Below are 15,865 nucleotides of genomic sequence, written 5' to 3' on the forward strand. Positions count from 1 at the left end.
TTTTTTTTTTTTATTATATTTTAAATAAATTCATACGAAGTGTATTTTTCAATTTTTATTTATACTTTTTCACTTATAATTTTAACAAATTAAATCATCACTTAGCATTGCCGGGGAGTGTAAAAGAAAACAAAAGTGCAGCCGCCCAAAATACACCTAGTGACCAGTGATGTTATAAGACTCGTAGCACCTGATGGAAAAAACTTTTTCTAACCGACTTGTTTTAAAAACTGTTAGTTTCTTAAAACTTCATACTGTCAAATTTCCAAAAAAATTTAAATAAATAAAAATAATTATGTACATGCATATTGTTGACTTTTTTTACATCATTTTTCTTATAACAACACCTTTAATCTGAAAATCCCCCTGCAGCAGTTAGTAAGGATTACCAAGATTACAGTGTATTTATTTTATTTTCGCTTGTACTAATCTAATTTACTTTTTAACATCATGAAGATGGTCAGAGGTGCGTGCTCTATGAACTATACAGAGTTCATTCTGTATACTTCTTATCTCTGTCACTATTTCGAAATCTCTCAACTGGAACAGCCCCAATGAAGCTCTACAAAGTGGGGCAAAACATCAGCAAATAAATAGTTGTTGAATATTTTTTTTTGTTTTCTTTTGACTACTTCCTTCTTCATTATTTAAAATAATATAATCAATCATTTATATAAATAATGTACTTATTGTATTTTTGATCAATCTATTCTGCATATTCTTCTCTCTGAAATTACAGCACACCCTTTCCTAAGACAAGTAAGCATATCCATACAATCATGTCTCGACTACTCATCATACCTTCAAATACTCCTGGTAGAAAATTCATTTTTATTTGCTAATATTGTTTGTTATATTTTTAGAAGGATTGTGGGGGGGGGGGGAGGTTGATAAAATAAATATAAACCAAAAATATAAATAATAAAATTTATTTGGACTTACCTTTTTGGCCGACTTAGAACAGCAAAAATTAGTACATTTTTTTAATCTGCTAACGTTTCCAGGAGGACGCTGCGGACTGGCATCTGCTCCCTCTGGTTGACTTCCACTCACTAAAAATTACAAAGCAGAATTGATTAATTGAGAGGAAATTTTCAAATTTTGTTGAAATAAATTGTTTTAGTTAAAATAATATTTAAATAAATATTAATATTACTAATTAACTGAATTAGCATGATTTGAACACCTAAAAATAAAGTTTCAGAATATATTAATATCAATATCAGAATGTGCCAACTACATTATTTAGTGCCTAGGTATTATACTAATAAAATAATTATATTATAAATAAGGTTTCATTAATACAGCGATGAAGCTTAAAAAGCTAATACATGGATGGTAAGGTAGAACCACTACTTACATAACAAATAACTAGAGAGGCTTAAAGGCAAAGATTTTCTGCTCCAATAGTCTTTTTATGGAATACAGCAAAATTTGTAACTAACTTATCATTTATATAATTGATTCTTGTATTTAAAATTTCATCAATAAATCAATAACTTCATTTCACTGGTCATTGGAGATAAAATTAAAATTAAAAAAAAAAAAGTACAGACTGATTTACCCAAATGGATTGAATCATAGTGTTGTAATTGAGGTTGGTTAGGGCGAGTAAAGGGTCCATTGGGAACAGAGCCTGAAGATGTGTTGTTCTCAGTTGTCACGACCAAGTTCGGAGGGGCTCTCACCCGATGCGGGTTGAATATCGTAGGGATATCCCCTTCACCGCGCATATCAACGCATCCTCGGCGCTACAACAGCAAATTGTTGCCACCTATTTCATAGCGTCATTACTATCCATTTTGTTTTGGTTTTGTTTTAAAGAAATAGAAAGCCAAGCTGATTATAGCTAAACTAATTAAATGCAGTGCAATAATAATAATCATTATCTGAAGCAAGATAGACCAGAATTAGTTATATCTTCTGGTCGCTCACAAGAAATGTAAGTTTTTAGGGTAACAATAATAAAACATTAAAAAACCAAATTCCATATACTATGAAATCTTTATTATCTTAGATTTTGTTAATCAACGTTTCATGTTCTGCACCGGCCAAACAAGTAAATTCACAGAATATATATATTTTTTTCATTAAGATTTTATTATATATACATAAATGATTGGCAGTATTTTTTAAAATATGAAGGAGATGGTCGAGGGTAGAGTTAAAAAAGATAAAAAAAATAGTTAAATACTATTTATTTGCTGACATTTTGTAACGCTTAATAGAGCTTCATCAGGACTAAAAAAGATACAAAAACAACTAAAAATATTTTGACAATGTAGGATAATAAGAAATGAAAAATTAAACTACGGTAGGGCTAAAAATTATGTAAATATGAGTGAAAAGAATAAAAATGAACAAAAAGAAGAAATAAAAATAGTTATAGTACAAAATAGACAATAATAAATAAATATAAAAAAAAATCGTAAGCTATTAGATTTAAAATGAACAGGAGACATAATAAAACATAAAAATAGAAAAGTAGATATGAGAGAATTAAAAAAAAAATTAACACAATGAAGGATAGAAAATTAAGGAAGTAAGACAAGAATTAATAAATTTCAAGAAAGAATAAATAGAAAGTAATAATAATAAAAGATAAGTAAAAAACAAATCATAATTATTTCCTTTTCACTTATTAAGAAATTTTTTGTATCTTATTATCCTACATTGTCAAAATATTTTTAGCTGTTTTTGTAGCTTTTTTAGCCGTGACGAAGTTCTTTAAAGCAGGGTGAAAAGTCGGCAAATAAATAATTGTTAACTATTTTTTGTTCTTTTTTTACTGCATCCCTGACTATCTCCTTCAAATATAAATATTTTAGATTATAAACAAATAATATCAAGTTTATTAAAATAAAATTAAGTATTATATATAAATCAATGCCGAATTAGATGAAAATTTATCTATAAATCGAATTTTTATAAGAAAAACACTTAAACAAAATTTATAGATACTACAAAAATTTCCAAAACATATCACGAACTGCTTTACCCTAAAACTGAAAAAAAAATTACAATGTATTCATTTATATGTATATGCATAAATTATTGTTATATATCAATAATCAATAATACATCTGCTTGAATAAATTATCATTATATATCAATTAAAGATATTCTTATGTAAACATTTCCCTACTTAAAAAATCAATGATTAAATTCAGAATTAAAATTAAAAGAAATAGACAGAACCGATGAAGCTTGTATAACTTCATTTTAAAGATATTTAAGTAAATATCTTTAATGCGTTCTCAAGAACGCATTAAAGATATTTAAGTAAATATCTTTAATGCGTTCTCAAGAACGCATTAAAGATATTTAAGTAAATACTGTTTTAATAAAAAAATATACTCATTAATTATAAAATTTTAACTCAGAATGTTATCTTTTCTAATTGTTAAGGATTGTGAAACTATTCATCTCATCTTTTGTTATTTTTCGCGACTTATATCACTTATAATGTTATTTCTTTTCAAGGAAAAATAAATAACACAATAAAACTATATAACAATATCCCAAATGAGAATGATTAAGAATTATGCCACTTTAATTCACATGTATTCAAATTTTTTTTTTTTATTTGAAAAGAAAAATTGTTTAAATTATAATTTCCTTTAATATTTCAGTTATTTTTAATTAAATTAAATTATTGAAAGGCTGTTTTTATGCACTATTACAAAGATTCGGTTTCAAAAATAGAAACTTTTAACAAAATAAATAGAACCTAATCTCAAAGTGTTTAAAAAAGAAATAAAAAGGGTATTTTCAGGGTTAGGTGTCCAAACTGAAGAAATAAATTAAGAACTTAAAGCAAGAAAAAAAATTTCCTCTGGATGTATGTCTAATAATGCTTTGTTTAGGATATATTTTTCTCTTACTATCGATACACAGTGAAGGGAGAAAGTCTGGTGGATCTATCAAAGAACCTCCGAGTGAGTATTGGTGAAGACCCAAACAGATAGAAGAGGAAAAAGCCCAAAAAAAGTTATCCTAAGGAAATAATTTCCTACCGTTAGAATCACATGCTAGAATCAACCGTTAGAATCAAAATAGGTCCTCCATAATATGTTACAACTACTTTAATAATATAAAGAAAACATTAACATTCATACTAAAAGTTATTCCAAGTGACTATGAAAGTCTTGAGTATTTAGACAACTTTCTTTTACAGCAGCAGGGCCGAATGGCACTGGATACGTATTATGATGCTCTCTACGCCTGATATCACTGCAGACATTTTTTGCTAGTGGTCACATAAAACAAAATGTTTATGCAAGCTTGTACATAACCTTTATAGATGAATATAACCTATATTCTTTATGAACAAAACGATACCACACATTCATTACCTTTCGGCCACTGCTGTTGTGTAAGAAGATCCCTACTATGTCTTAATATGTTACCTTGAATCAATTTGAAAAAACATTTTATATAAATGTTCACATTTCATTAATGAAGTAATGAAATCTTACTTTTTTTATTACAACCTAAATAATTCAAATCTTTAGATGTTAAAACCTTCTAAACAAACGGTTTAGTTAATGGATAGAGTTAATGGACATACCTCCAGAATTTTTTCTAGTTTTGAGATGTTTAATTCATATTTCCAGTGTGGACACTTACCCTGAAGTGCACCCTATATATATGAAGAAGTTTAAACAAAACATTTAACATATCTACTAAAAAGATAGTTATATTATTTATTTTAAAGAGTGCTTGAACAGAATCGGTTGATATTAAATGATAATTGTTAAACAAAAAAACAATTTAAGATGAATAATTATCGAATTGATAAGTAGATGAAGATGTTACATGACAGTAGTTCAACATTCATCATCAGAATAAATAATTATCAAAGTATTATTTTTTAAAAACAATTACTGCCAAAACTTTAGAAAAAATATAAATTTCTGATAAATAATAAAAAAAAATTTTTTTTGAGATATTATGTGGACAATGTTCTTTTTGTTTAACTTGTAAGACAGATTTTTACTTATGGAATACACACATACAAAGCTGATAAATACTTACATATAGTAAGTATCAACATAAAAATGAATAAAAAGTAATTCTAATTTTTAGGCAAATTAGTCATCAGGCAAAGATTTTCATTAAATTTTAGACAAATAAGTTAAAATATAGAAGGATTTATCAATACGTAAACACACAAGCTATATATAGTTAGGATAATCATACAGACAGTTCGTTAATTAATTTTATAGAATAATTAAAGTTCTATTCACTCTTGTTTTGTAACTAATAGCAATTTGTTAAACAAAATTTTTATTATTAACTTATGTTACCCAAAAAACTGATACTTTAAATAATACAGCCAGATACTAGAATAACTAAATAGCTATATATTTCAAAGCATACTTAATTATATTGTTATCTATCTAGTTAGTAATAATATGTGTTTAGTATCGGTGAATATATAAAAAGTAATAGTGATATAAGTGCACTACTAAAATAATTTTCTATTTTGAAGCTACTAAAAAGCCTAAAGAGGTCATAAGATTTTCAACAGTTTCCAACTCATAAGTTGAAAACCATAATAATAATTTAGCAACCAAAAATGATATATCACTTGAACTACGATAATTTATAATTTAAAAATACTATCTTTATACCATACAAAAAAAAAATTATATAACTTTAGAGATATTTCATATACGAGACCCGGATTTTTATACAGTTGCATATTTTCTTTGCAAGCATATTTTATCAAACGAACAAATTTATATACAAATCAGGTTACTCAAAGGCAATTAGCTAAATTTTATTTTGCATATTTGAACAATTTAAAAAAATTAAATTAAAACATAATATAACAGATGAAATTCCAGATTACTATTTGTAGGTCCATTTTGAATGAATAAAGCTATAAAAAATCAATGAAATAACCTTCGATAGACAATCAACAATGGTCGAGACAAGATGTCCCTTGAATGATGGATTGATTATTTTTTTTTTAAATGGAATACAGATCATACTTCTTATTTTTTTCAGACCTATAAGATAACAAAGCGTAAGCAATGATATGTACAATGTTTTACAAAAATGAATAATTAAAGACTTGATATCTTTAATAGTTATCTGTTTTCATTGTTTAATGGTAGAAATATAGAGACTTATTCAGTATTTACTTTTGTAATAATTGTTCTAAGATGAAAATAGAAGAGATCGATAGTTGACTGTTATGATTTATGAAGAATAATTCCTATTGGAGAATTGAAAATCTGGTATCGGCAATATGAAAACAAAACAATAAGTTTTGTTTTTCATTTTCATTTTAACAGCAGACATTTCATTTAGACACAATTATGTTGAACCATCTTTAAAGTTTACAATATATTTTTGATGTATATAATTTTTATTTTTGTTTAATTTTTTAAGTCTGTCTTGTGCCTAAGTTGAAGCCATGAAGATAGTCCATACAGCCAAAGTGGCTGTCATAATAATAATAAAAACTTGTGCTCGCTTTGTTTTTTATGTTGACCACACTACTAAATCATTCCTAACAATAAGTAATTATCTATAAGGAAAAGATGGTCGGGGTGCGATCAGTGTAGAACACAAATAAGTAAAAAGTTATTTATGTTCTACACAGATAACAACTACCATCTTCTTATACATAGTATCCAGTTAACAATCTTCTCATAAATTAGTAATTATCATAAGGTAAAAAGAAAAAACTATAAATAAAAAAGTGTGATCTATATATATTTTCTCCTATCAAATTACTTTATTGAATTTTAAATATAAAAATAAAATATTTTATGGTAGGTCAATTTTTTTCTTTTTTTCAAAATTTTTATAGCTGGAACTATCATAAAATAAAAACTTTGAAATAAAATCAGATAAGAGCGAGGAACCCTTTTAAAATTGTGGCAACAACTTGAGGTCACTCGAATGTTTGAAAATATTTTAAATTATATTGCATTTACATTTTTGGAAATTATCAAATTAAAGTATAAAAATTAAATATCACATTTTCTTTAAATATAACCCATTCGTTTCATTAATCCATCCATTAAAAAGAACTAAATACTTACAGTATAGGTATTAAGAAATTTTTTATGGATGAATATAAAACTTTAATGGTATTTTCTTTCTTCCTTTTGGTATTGTTTTCTATGTAACTCGCTAATGCTTTATGGTTTTTTTCAACTTAATGGACTTCAGTGAATTACTATCATGACTAAATCATCAATCAAGTTCTTTATCATCATGACTAAATTATCAATGAAGTTCATTATCATGAATAAATTATTAATCGAGTTCTTTATCATCGTCATCTTTATTAGTTGAAATGTTATGGGAAAAGTATGACTTTGTAGTTTGTCATTGATGGGAAACAACTGGTGCAATTTATGAAGGATATATAAGAAGTCATGGGCAGCAGAATGTATTGAATTTCAGTTTCAAATATTTATTCAGATTTTCAGTCAAATTCACTAATAAAAAACACAGTTTAGTTTTAATTTAAATCTGAGGTTTTGGCTCAATCACGTCCACATCTTCAGAGAGATGAAGAATGGTCTCATGATCAGTGTAAATTAAAAAGTAAACTTAATTTTTGTTTTTTCGGATAATTATTATTTATGTCCGTTTGATAGAAAACCTGAATATATATAATTGAGAAAACCTTATGGTTTTAATTGTGATCTAAAAAAAAAAAAAAAGTAAATAGGATAGCTTATTGTAAGAGGTAAACCCTGCAGCTACTTTGCAAAACCAAGACATGCACTTGGTATATATATATTCAAGAAAAATATATATTACAAATTGAAGCCAAACGATGGTTAAAAAATAGAAATAAGGCAGCTAATGGTGCATTTAAGTACCCATAAAAAATATTGTCTTAATCTGGTGATGAAAAAGGACTTTGGCCTACAACATTTCCTAAGTAGGTCAGAGATGGATGAATGGGATAGAGTTATCTCACTATCTTAATGCCTTGTAGCATGCAACTGCCTATCCATGAATGTAATGCAGTCTACAACCTGTCATTGTCTAGAACCACTTACAAACTGTTTACTACAAAACAACACAACAACAGAAATAACAATATAATGGATTTGTATATAAGTATAACTTATATAACGGGGTATACATTACATAGCTCCACTATAATGCAAAAGACAACCAATAACAAACGGACAAAAGATTACCTTTTGTGTCTAAATCATCCATGAGAGAGGACCACCAACTCAGAACTTGATGGAATCACCATCGAGCTGTTACTGGGCATTGGAACCGCCGAAGGAACATCATCTTGTATTTTGGAACAAAAATAACAAAACTATTTGGACTGAGGAGTTAGGTCGATGGATACAGCTGTTGGAATTGATTGAGCCAGCAGCTCAAGCCGAGCGCATGTCCGCACGGGACCGCCCTTATGGTACGAGCTATTTAATATAGTAATTTATTGCATCTCAGCACACCATTCCGTCTTATCGGTTTCATTTCATCTTCACCTTTATCGTGACCTTATTCCTCGTATAACTTAAGATCTTGAGGAAAGAATGGCTGCCGTACGTGGTAGTGCGCTGGTGAATTTCCGGTTAAAGCTATAGGTTAAATTTAATACTATAGTTCTACTTTAATTTTATTTGAAGTAGTTGATTTTAATTTTATAATAGAATAGCGGTATTAATTTCGATTTTTTTTCACTTTGGTTAGAATAGGTTGGTAGCCCGTAGTATAACTCATCTTTTTATCTTGGAGTACATAAAGGCGTTAAATCAAAATATGAGGGATTCATAACCAGCAGAGCGGTCCCTCCTTACTTCGTAATCACAGTTGGGCATTAGCTATTTAAGGAGTTAAATAATGAATTAAGGAAATAGTTATCAGAATTAGTTCCCCTATAAAAATGGAATTAATTTAGTTATGGACTGTTAGCTACCGCTCATTCTTAGAATTAAATTAGCAGTTAGTCGAAATTGACAACTAAATCAAGTTGACAATTGGCAAATAAATTGCGAATCAATTTGTTTTAATTTTTCGGATTTCTAACATATTGGGGTCTCTTAATGTGTTTACAGGGATGCTGAACGTGAAAATTAAATCGATTTTATGATCACGCGCTTGCAAATCGATTTATTTTAACTTTTCGGATTTCTGACATATTGAGGGTCTGTTTATATGTTTACAGGGATGCTGAAAATGAAAATTAAATATATTTTACTGCTGAGTACTTGCATATCGATTTTATCTTAAGGATTTCTAAAGTATCAGGGCTCCCTTACATGTTTTCAGAGTTACTACAGTCTTTTCATTTTCTATAAATCTGAATAAATAAAAATGTACCCAAATATGTTAAACATCCCCAAAGTTTAAATGAATCGATTTGCATGCACGCGATCATAAAATCGATGATTTCATTTTCATTTTTAGCATCCCTGTTAACATATAGAGATACCTTAAAATGTTAAAAATCCGATAAGTTAAAATAAATCGATTTCCTTGCGCGGAGTCATAAAATTGATTTTATTTTCATTTTCAGTGTCTCCGAGAACATATTAAGGGACCTCAATACGTTAGAAATAATAAAAGTTAAAATTAATCAGGCGTGTAGAGAAACTATCCATTGGTAGCACTCTAATGACGTCTTACATTAGCAGGTATCGTGGAAATCTTCTTTTCAGGCGCCTCGAAGGATTGTCAGGAATGGAAGAGGAAGCAAGGTCAGAAACTAATGGGTTTGGGTGGCTAGGGAGTTTATAATGGAAGGAGTGATATCTGGTTCGGGCTAGATCGGTTACATGGGGAATATTAAGGTCTTTATGTATGATTTTATTAGTGACAAAGTAAGGAACATTGGGGATTTTACAAAGGATTTTTGTTTGGAATGACTGGATACGAGAGGAATTCGAAGGTTTAGTGGAGCCCCAAAGCTCAACTACGTATGTCCAGATTGGCCTTATTACAGTCATGTAGATCAGTCTTTTGTAATGAGTTGGAAGTTTAGACCGTTTGTGCAGTTAAGTGCTGTAATAGTCGAAATTGACGTGCAGTTTCCTGTCTTTTCAGTCTTGTGTGAGGATTCCAGGTTAGTCGTTTGTCCAGATGTAGTCCAACGTAGCGGATCTGTTCGACAGGGGTAAGAGTAATGGAATGTGCAGATTTTTAACTTTTATTTCTTCAAGTATATGATAACTTGGTTTGTTAAAACACATGCACAATTTATAATTTCAAATCTACTGACAAATCTTTCGTTATTGGCAGAATATAAATTTGTGATATAAAATTGTTAAGCCGATGATCTGCTGTAGTCACAATGTTTTACACCCACCAGATCTACCATGACAGTACCTACTGTAGTAACAGCATTGTTACATTATGTTTTGCGTGATAGTTGATAGTACATGTAGCGGTGGTGAACCTACTGTCACGTTTACACAATAACATCTGTAAAAATCTGTACATAGGCTATAGAAAATAGTTAGGCTCTTTCGAATTTCTAGATCCTCTATTTGTTTCTTCTTCGACTGTATCTCCTTCTTCTTTTGCAATCCCTTTTCTTATCTTCAATGCTTACGATAATCTTTCACTGTAAGTCCTATATCATATCCTGTAAATCTTTTGGACACATGGGCATATATAGTGTGTATTGTATTGTACTGCTGCTCGTAATTCGTCTCCAAACCACTGGTGTTCAGGTTCTCCCTGCTAGAAGCCAGTTTAAGAGTAATCTCTCTACGGTTGCACTTGTGATTATATCCGAGATTTTTATCCATATATCATTAACACACCTATTTTCAATCCAGTGCGTCTTTCGTAGCTTCTTAGAGAGAGAGAAATACTTTATTCATCTATGCTGCCTAAATACATCAGGTTGCTACATACACAGCATACTTATCAATCCGCAATCGGACATATATAAATTACATATAATTACATGGTATAATAAAATAATAAAAAACAGTTTTTTTCCCCTACAGTTTCTCTTTATAATCAATTTTAGTTTATACGACAAATACAAATATTTCAATTCATTCCTTTTTCTTCTTCTCCTTTTCTGTTCCTTCAATTTCACCATTTCACAATTTTTAATTCACCCGATCAACAAATTCACTCTCCCGAATTCACCCTTCTAGATCCTCTCCAGTGACCCGCTAAACAAATTCACTAACAGATGGCAATGTGAGATCAGACCATTACTAATAGTAACAGAAGTAGATCAGCTTACCAAAAACAAACAAACAAATACATTCTACGAGAACAAGACTAACAATACAACTGGAGTACCTTCTTTCAATTTTAGAATATCGAAGTTTCGGGCTCTTTGGGTGTGTTTAGTCTTAACTAATGACATACGACACGACCTTAAAATGTTTGGAGTCAATATATTGAAAAAAATATTCCATTTCCATCTGGTGAAGTCCATGTTTTTTTTTTTTGTGGAAAAAGAGAACAACATACTGTCTTGGATCGGCAAAACTAATAAGTTATCGCCCATTCTCATTGTTCTCTTTCTGTAGGCTAATGGGTCCAAAAATGATTCTTTTCTCAACTTAACCAGATGTTAATATCAATAACTCATATCTTCGAAGAGTGTGTATTCTATGCTAGAAAAATAAATTAACTGGGTACCTCGAAATTTATCAGAGCCATTGGGGAATGGAGAAAAATACTTAAATAACATTATGTCTTTTCTGAGAAAACAAGGACTGCTGGTAAATTTGTAATATATATTATTTTTTCTTTTCTTTTTTTTTAGTATTTATATATTTTATTCTTCATATATACTCGAAGATTAAATATATATTTGAATAAAATACAGGCTTTGATAACCGGCAGTTTTTACGCCTTAATTTTTAAACAACGACCAACCAACGTCCGTCTGGCTTCTGACTTGACAATGGGTGCCCTTTAAGGGTGTTAAGTTATATATTTGTTCCAATAACCATTTTTGAGTCAAAAGTGTTCGTTGGAACAAGCCTTATTAGTACAAGAGCCGGGAAGAAAAAAAGGCAGTTATCTCACCCCAATTTTTGATTACTACAATAAAAACTATGTATAATTACTAGTCAAAATTGATGAGTTTGCCAAGTATAGGTAGGGGAAATAAAAAATGGCAGCTGTTTCAAAACCTTAATTTTTCATTCGGAGATCCTAAAAACTACTAACAACACTAGAAAATCAAAGAAAACATTATTTAAAGAAGAGTAAATTTGCTGAAATATTAACCCTAAAAGAGCTATTTACGTCCAATAGTTCTCGAGATATAGCTTATTAAAAGCTAAATTTCATAAAAATCTACAGAAAGATTAGTAGTTAGTTAATTTATCTTGAGAAATCTATATTTCAGGAACTATGTGACGTACAGATGTCTATTAGCACTCAAATTAAAACTAGTTTAATGGACTACAAACAAGTTGATGACCTTTACCTTCGTAATAATAGTAGTTTTCACGATATTTGCTAAAATAAATTGTTTTATAGTTGTTCGGACAATGAGTTTGATTTATGAATTGATTGATGAACACTTTATTTCAGAAACCATTGGACGTACTGATGTCTGCCAGCGCTCAAATTAAAGCAAGTTAAATTTACTACAAAATAGTTAATAATGTTTATCTTTGTAGGAGTAGTTTTTGATATTTGACAAAATAAACTCACAAAATTTTAATTTCAATTTATTTGTATAAAATGTTGGATTTTTGAAAAAAATATATCTCTAGATCCATAAGACGCACATATGTCTGCCAACAATTAAAATAAAGGAAATTTAACTTACTATAAAGTAGTTTATGACACTTATCTTCGTATGGGTAGTAGTTTTTATGATATTCACATATGAATATAAATTTGGCAAATGAAAATGTGTCCGAACAACTATCATATTACATTTCATGTAAACTATTACTCCTACGAAGATAAACATCATAAACTACTTTATAGCTCATTGAACGAGCTTTAATTTGAGTGCTAACAGACATCTGTACGTCAAATGGTTTTTGAGATATAAGTTTTTCAAAATAAATTTACTAACTACTGAACTTTCAGTACGCCTCATACATTTTTATGAAATTTTGCTTTTTAAGAAACTATATCTCGAAAAACATTTAACGTAAATAACTCTATTAGGGCTCATATTTTAGCAAATTTACTCTTCTTTAAATGACGTTCTCTTAGGTTTTCTTGTATTGTTTCTACTTTTTAAGATATAGAGCTCCGAATAAAAAATTAGTTTTTATCGCTTTGAAACAGCCGCCATTTTTTATTCCCCTACCTATACTTGGCAGACTCATCAATTTTGACTAGTAATTATACATAGTTTTTATTGAAGTAATAAAAAATTGGGGTGAGATAACTGCCTTTTTTTTTCCTCTTGGGCTCTTGCACTAATAAGGCTTGTTCCAACGAACACTTTTGACTCAAAAATAGTTATTGGAACAGATATATAACCTAACACCCTTCAGGGGCACCCATTGTCAAGTCAGAAGCCAGACTGACGTTGGTTGGTCGTTGTTTAAAAATTATGTAAATAGACATAGAACCTTTTTTTTTACCATTGGTTATAGGAAACATATGATTATTAAATAAAAAATATATCTCAACTAAATTAATTGGCATTATAAATATAAATACAAATTACCAATAAATAGATATGCTTATATGAAATATGTTGCTTATTTTATTTGGACCATCTATCAAGCATCCTTTGGTTTCCACTGGATATCTGCACGTTGGCGCGAAGCCGAAGAGGAGAGAATATAAATCCATGTAACATCAGCTGGAATTCAAGTCCAAGTTCATTCATGAAGAAATGGTTCAAGTTTTAATTAATATATTCATAAAACAATAAAATTACTCATGTACTGAACATACAACATACGAATAAATCCAAAAAAAATTAGCACTGCCATTAATATGGATAGAGCCAACGGTACGGATGAAACAAAAAGCGTGGTTTTGTTAATGACTTTCGTCAGCTTCATGGTTCTGATGGCTGTCAACATGATTCTTATCCCTGTTCTGAGAAATCTCTTCTGCGTCGTAGAAGATTTAGTAAGCATAAATAATCTATTATTGGATTATTTTAATATTTGTGCACCTAGAATCAAGTATAGAACAAATAAAAACAAAAATAATTAATTCCTGTCATTATTGTAATCTTGCGATTCTGTATTTTACTAACTGGTGATTTTTTTTTTTCATCTTGGCATACACTTTTGTTTCTTTAATGATTTCTTGTGAATGACCCCTCATTAAACTTTTTTATTTAAATATATCACAATTTTCGGGGCCATCACCCCATTGTCAGCTTCTTTACAAAACAAATAAACTCATATCATTATATGCAAACAATAATATAAATATTCAACAACAATTTGTTTAAAAGAATTACCTTAACATAAACATATCCTCACATTACTAATTTTTATTATTAAACTTGTCTCCTTATTCACTCTTAGGTATAACATATTCACAATAATCATTACTGCTGTCTTTTTTTCTTTAAATTATGTAATAAAATGAGGAAATTTCCTAAATAAAATAAGGAGAAATATAAAAACACAATGTTAACAAGACTTGAATTAAGATTATCCTTATAGTAATGATAACAAAGAGATTATAACTATGATAATAATCTCCTACTTCTTTTCTTTAAAAAGATGAAAAGTTATTAACAAATAATTTTACAACATTTACAATTTATCATTACTATATTAAATTTTATACAACATAATTCCGAACCGAGGTTTTATTATTTATATTTCTATATGCTTTATAATATCTATATAATGTGCACTTAAATTTTTAGTATGTTTTTTAATTAATTGCATTATCAGTGTTTTTATGTTAATTACTTTAGTAATTTTAGTAAAAAGAAGACTTACGTTGAGTTTAATATAAATATCCACCATTGTAACCTAAACTTACAGAAGCCAGTCGGCAATTGGTTCCTACTACTCTGCTACGCCCTTGGAGTTCATCATATGATAATCTTCAACATCATTTCTGGTTTAATTTTCCTGCCATTTTATTCTCTCATTTATACTATTTCCTCCAAGATTTTTAAATGTGAATAGGTTAACGAATGTTCCAAAGTTTTGTTCCATCAAGAGTCAAAAATATCATCAAACTGACAGGCGTACGCCTGTACACCCGCCAGTTTGATGAAAGTTTTGACATATGCTGGAACCAATCTATTACTACTATGTTTAAAGGTTTTTTAATTTTAGAATTGTTTCTTCACATTTATTTCTTTTTAGTTCCTACAGCCTCTAAAGGTTGCTTTCGATTAATATTTTTTTTTTTTTTATTGAAATTTACAACTGTATATTACATAATACATTTAGTAAATATGATCTTAGTTACAATGGAATGTTACAGGCGTGTAGAGCAACTACCCATTGGTAGCACTCTAATGACATTTTACAATAGCTGGTCTCGTGGCCATCTTCTTTTCAGGCCCTCGGAGGATTGTCAGGAATGGAAGAGGATACAAGGGTAGAAACTAGGGGGTCTGAGTGGTTAGGGAGTTTATAATGGAAGGAGTGATATCTGGTTCGGGCTAGATCGGTTACATATGGAACATTAAGGTCTTTATGTATGATTTTATTAGTGACAAAGTAAGGAGCATTAAGGATTTTGGATTGCAATGATTGGATACGAGAGGAATGCGAAGGTTTAGTGGAGCCCCAAAGCTCAACTCCATATGTCCAGATTGGCCTTATTACAGTCATGTAGATCAGTTTTTTGTAATGTGTTGGAAGTTTAGACCGTTTGTCAAGTAAGTGCTGCAATAGTCGAAATCGACGTGCAGTTTCCTGTCTTTTCAGTCTTGTGTGAGGACTCCAGGTTAATCGTTTGTCCAAATGTAGTCCAAGGTAGCGGATCT

At 29.4% G+C, this 15,865-nt stretch overlaps 1 protein-coding gene and 1 long non-coding RNA gene across 8 annotated transcripts in view; one reads left to right on the plus strand and one right to left on the minus strand.

The window, feature by feature from the left end:
* The window catches only part of LOC106684320 (solute carrier family 35 member F3), a 60,832-nt gene extending 52,462 nt beyond the window's left edge, over positions 1-8,370 (minus strand). For 4 of the 7 annotated variants that reach the window (XM_067051018.1, XM_067051016.1, XM_067051019.1 and 1 more), the window contains exons 1-3: positions 8,181-8,370; positions 1,565-1,774; positions 943-1,052 (exon numbers count right to left, since the gene is read on the minus strand). In XM_067051018.1, the coding sequence (XP_066907119.1) occupies positions 943-1,052; positions 1,565-1,733 (279 nt within the window). In that variant the 5' untranslated portion in view covers positions 1,734-1,774; positions 8,181-8,370. The remainder of the gene's footprint in view (positions 1-942; positions 1,053-1,564; positions 1,775-8,180) is intronic. The other 3 variants (XM_067051017.1, XM_067051021.1, XM_067051022.1) reach the window with 3 other exon arrangements.
* A 5,208-nt stretch (positions 8,371-13,578) lies between these two features.
* Positions 13,579-15,865, plus strand: part of LOC106684311 (uncharacterized) — a 14,863-nt gene continuing 12,576 nt past the window's right edge. The window contains exon 1 of the long non-coding RNA XR_001343689.2: positions 13,579-14,028. This is a non-coding gene — a long non-coding RNA (uncharacterized lncRNA). The remainder of the gene's footprint in view (positions 14,029-15,865) is intronic.

The sequence above is a fragment of the Halyomorpha halys genome, unplaced genomic scaffold (genome assembly GCF_000696795.3).
Source record: "Halyomorpha halys isolate HHAL.00 unplaced genomic scaffold, Hhal_1.1 Scaffold570.1, whole genome shotgun sequence".
NCBI lineage: Eukaryota > Metazoa > Arthropoda > Insecta > Hemiptera > Pentatomidae > Halyomorpha > Halyomorpha halys.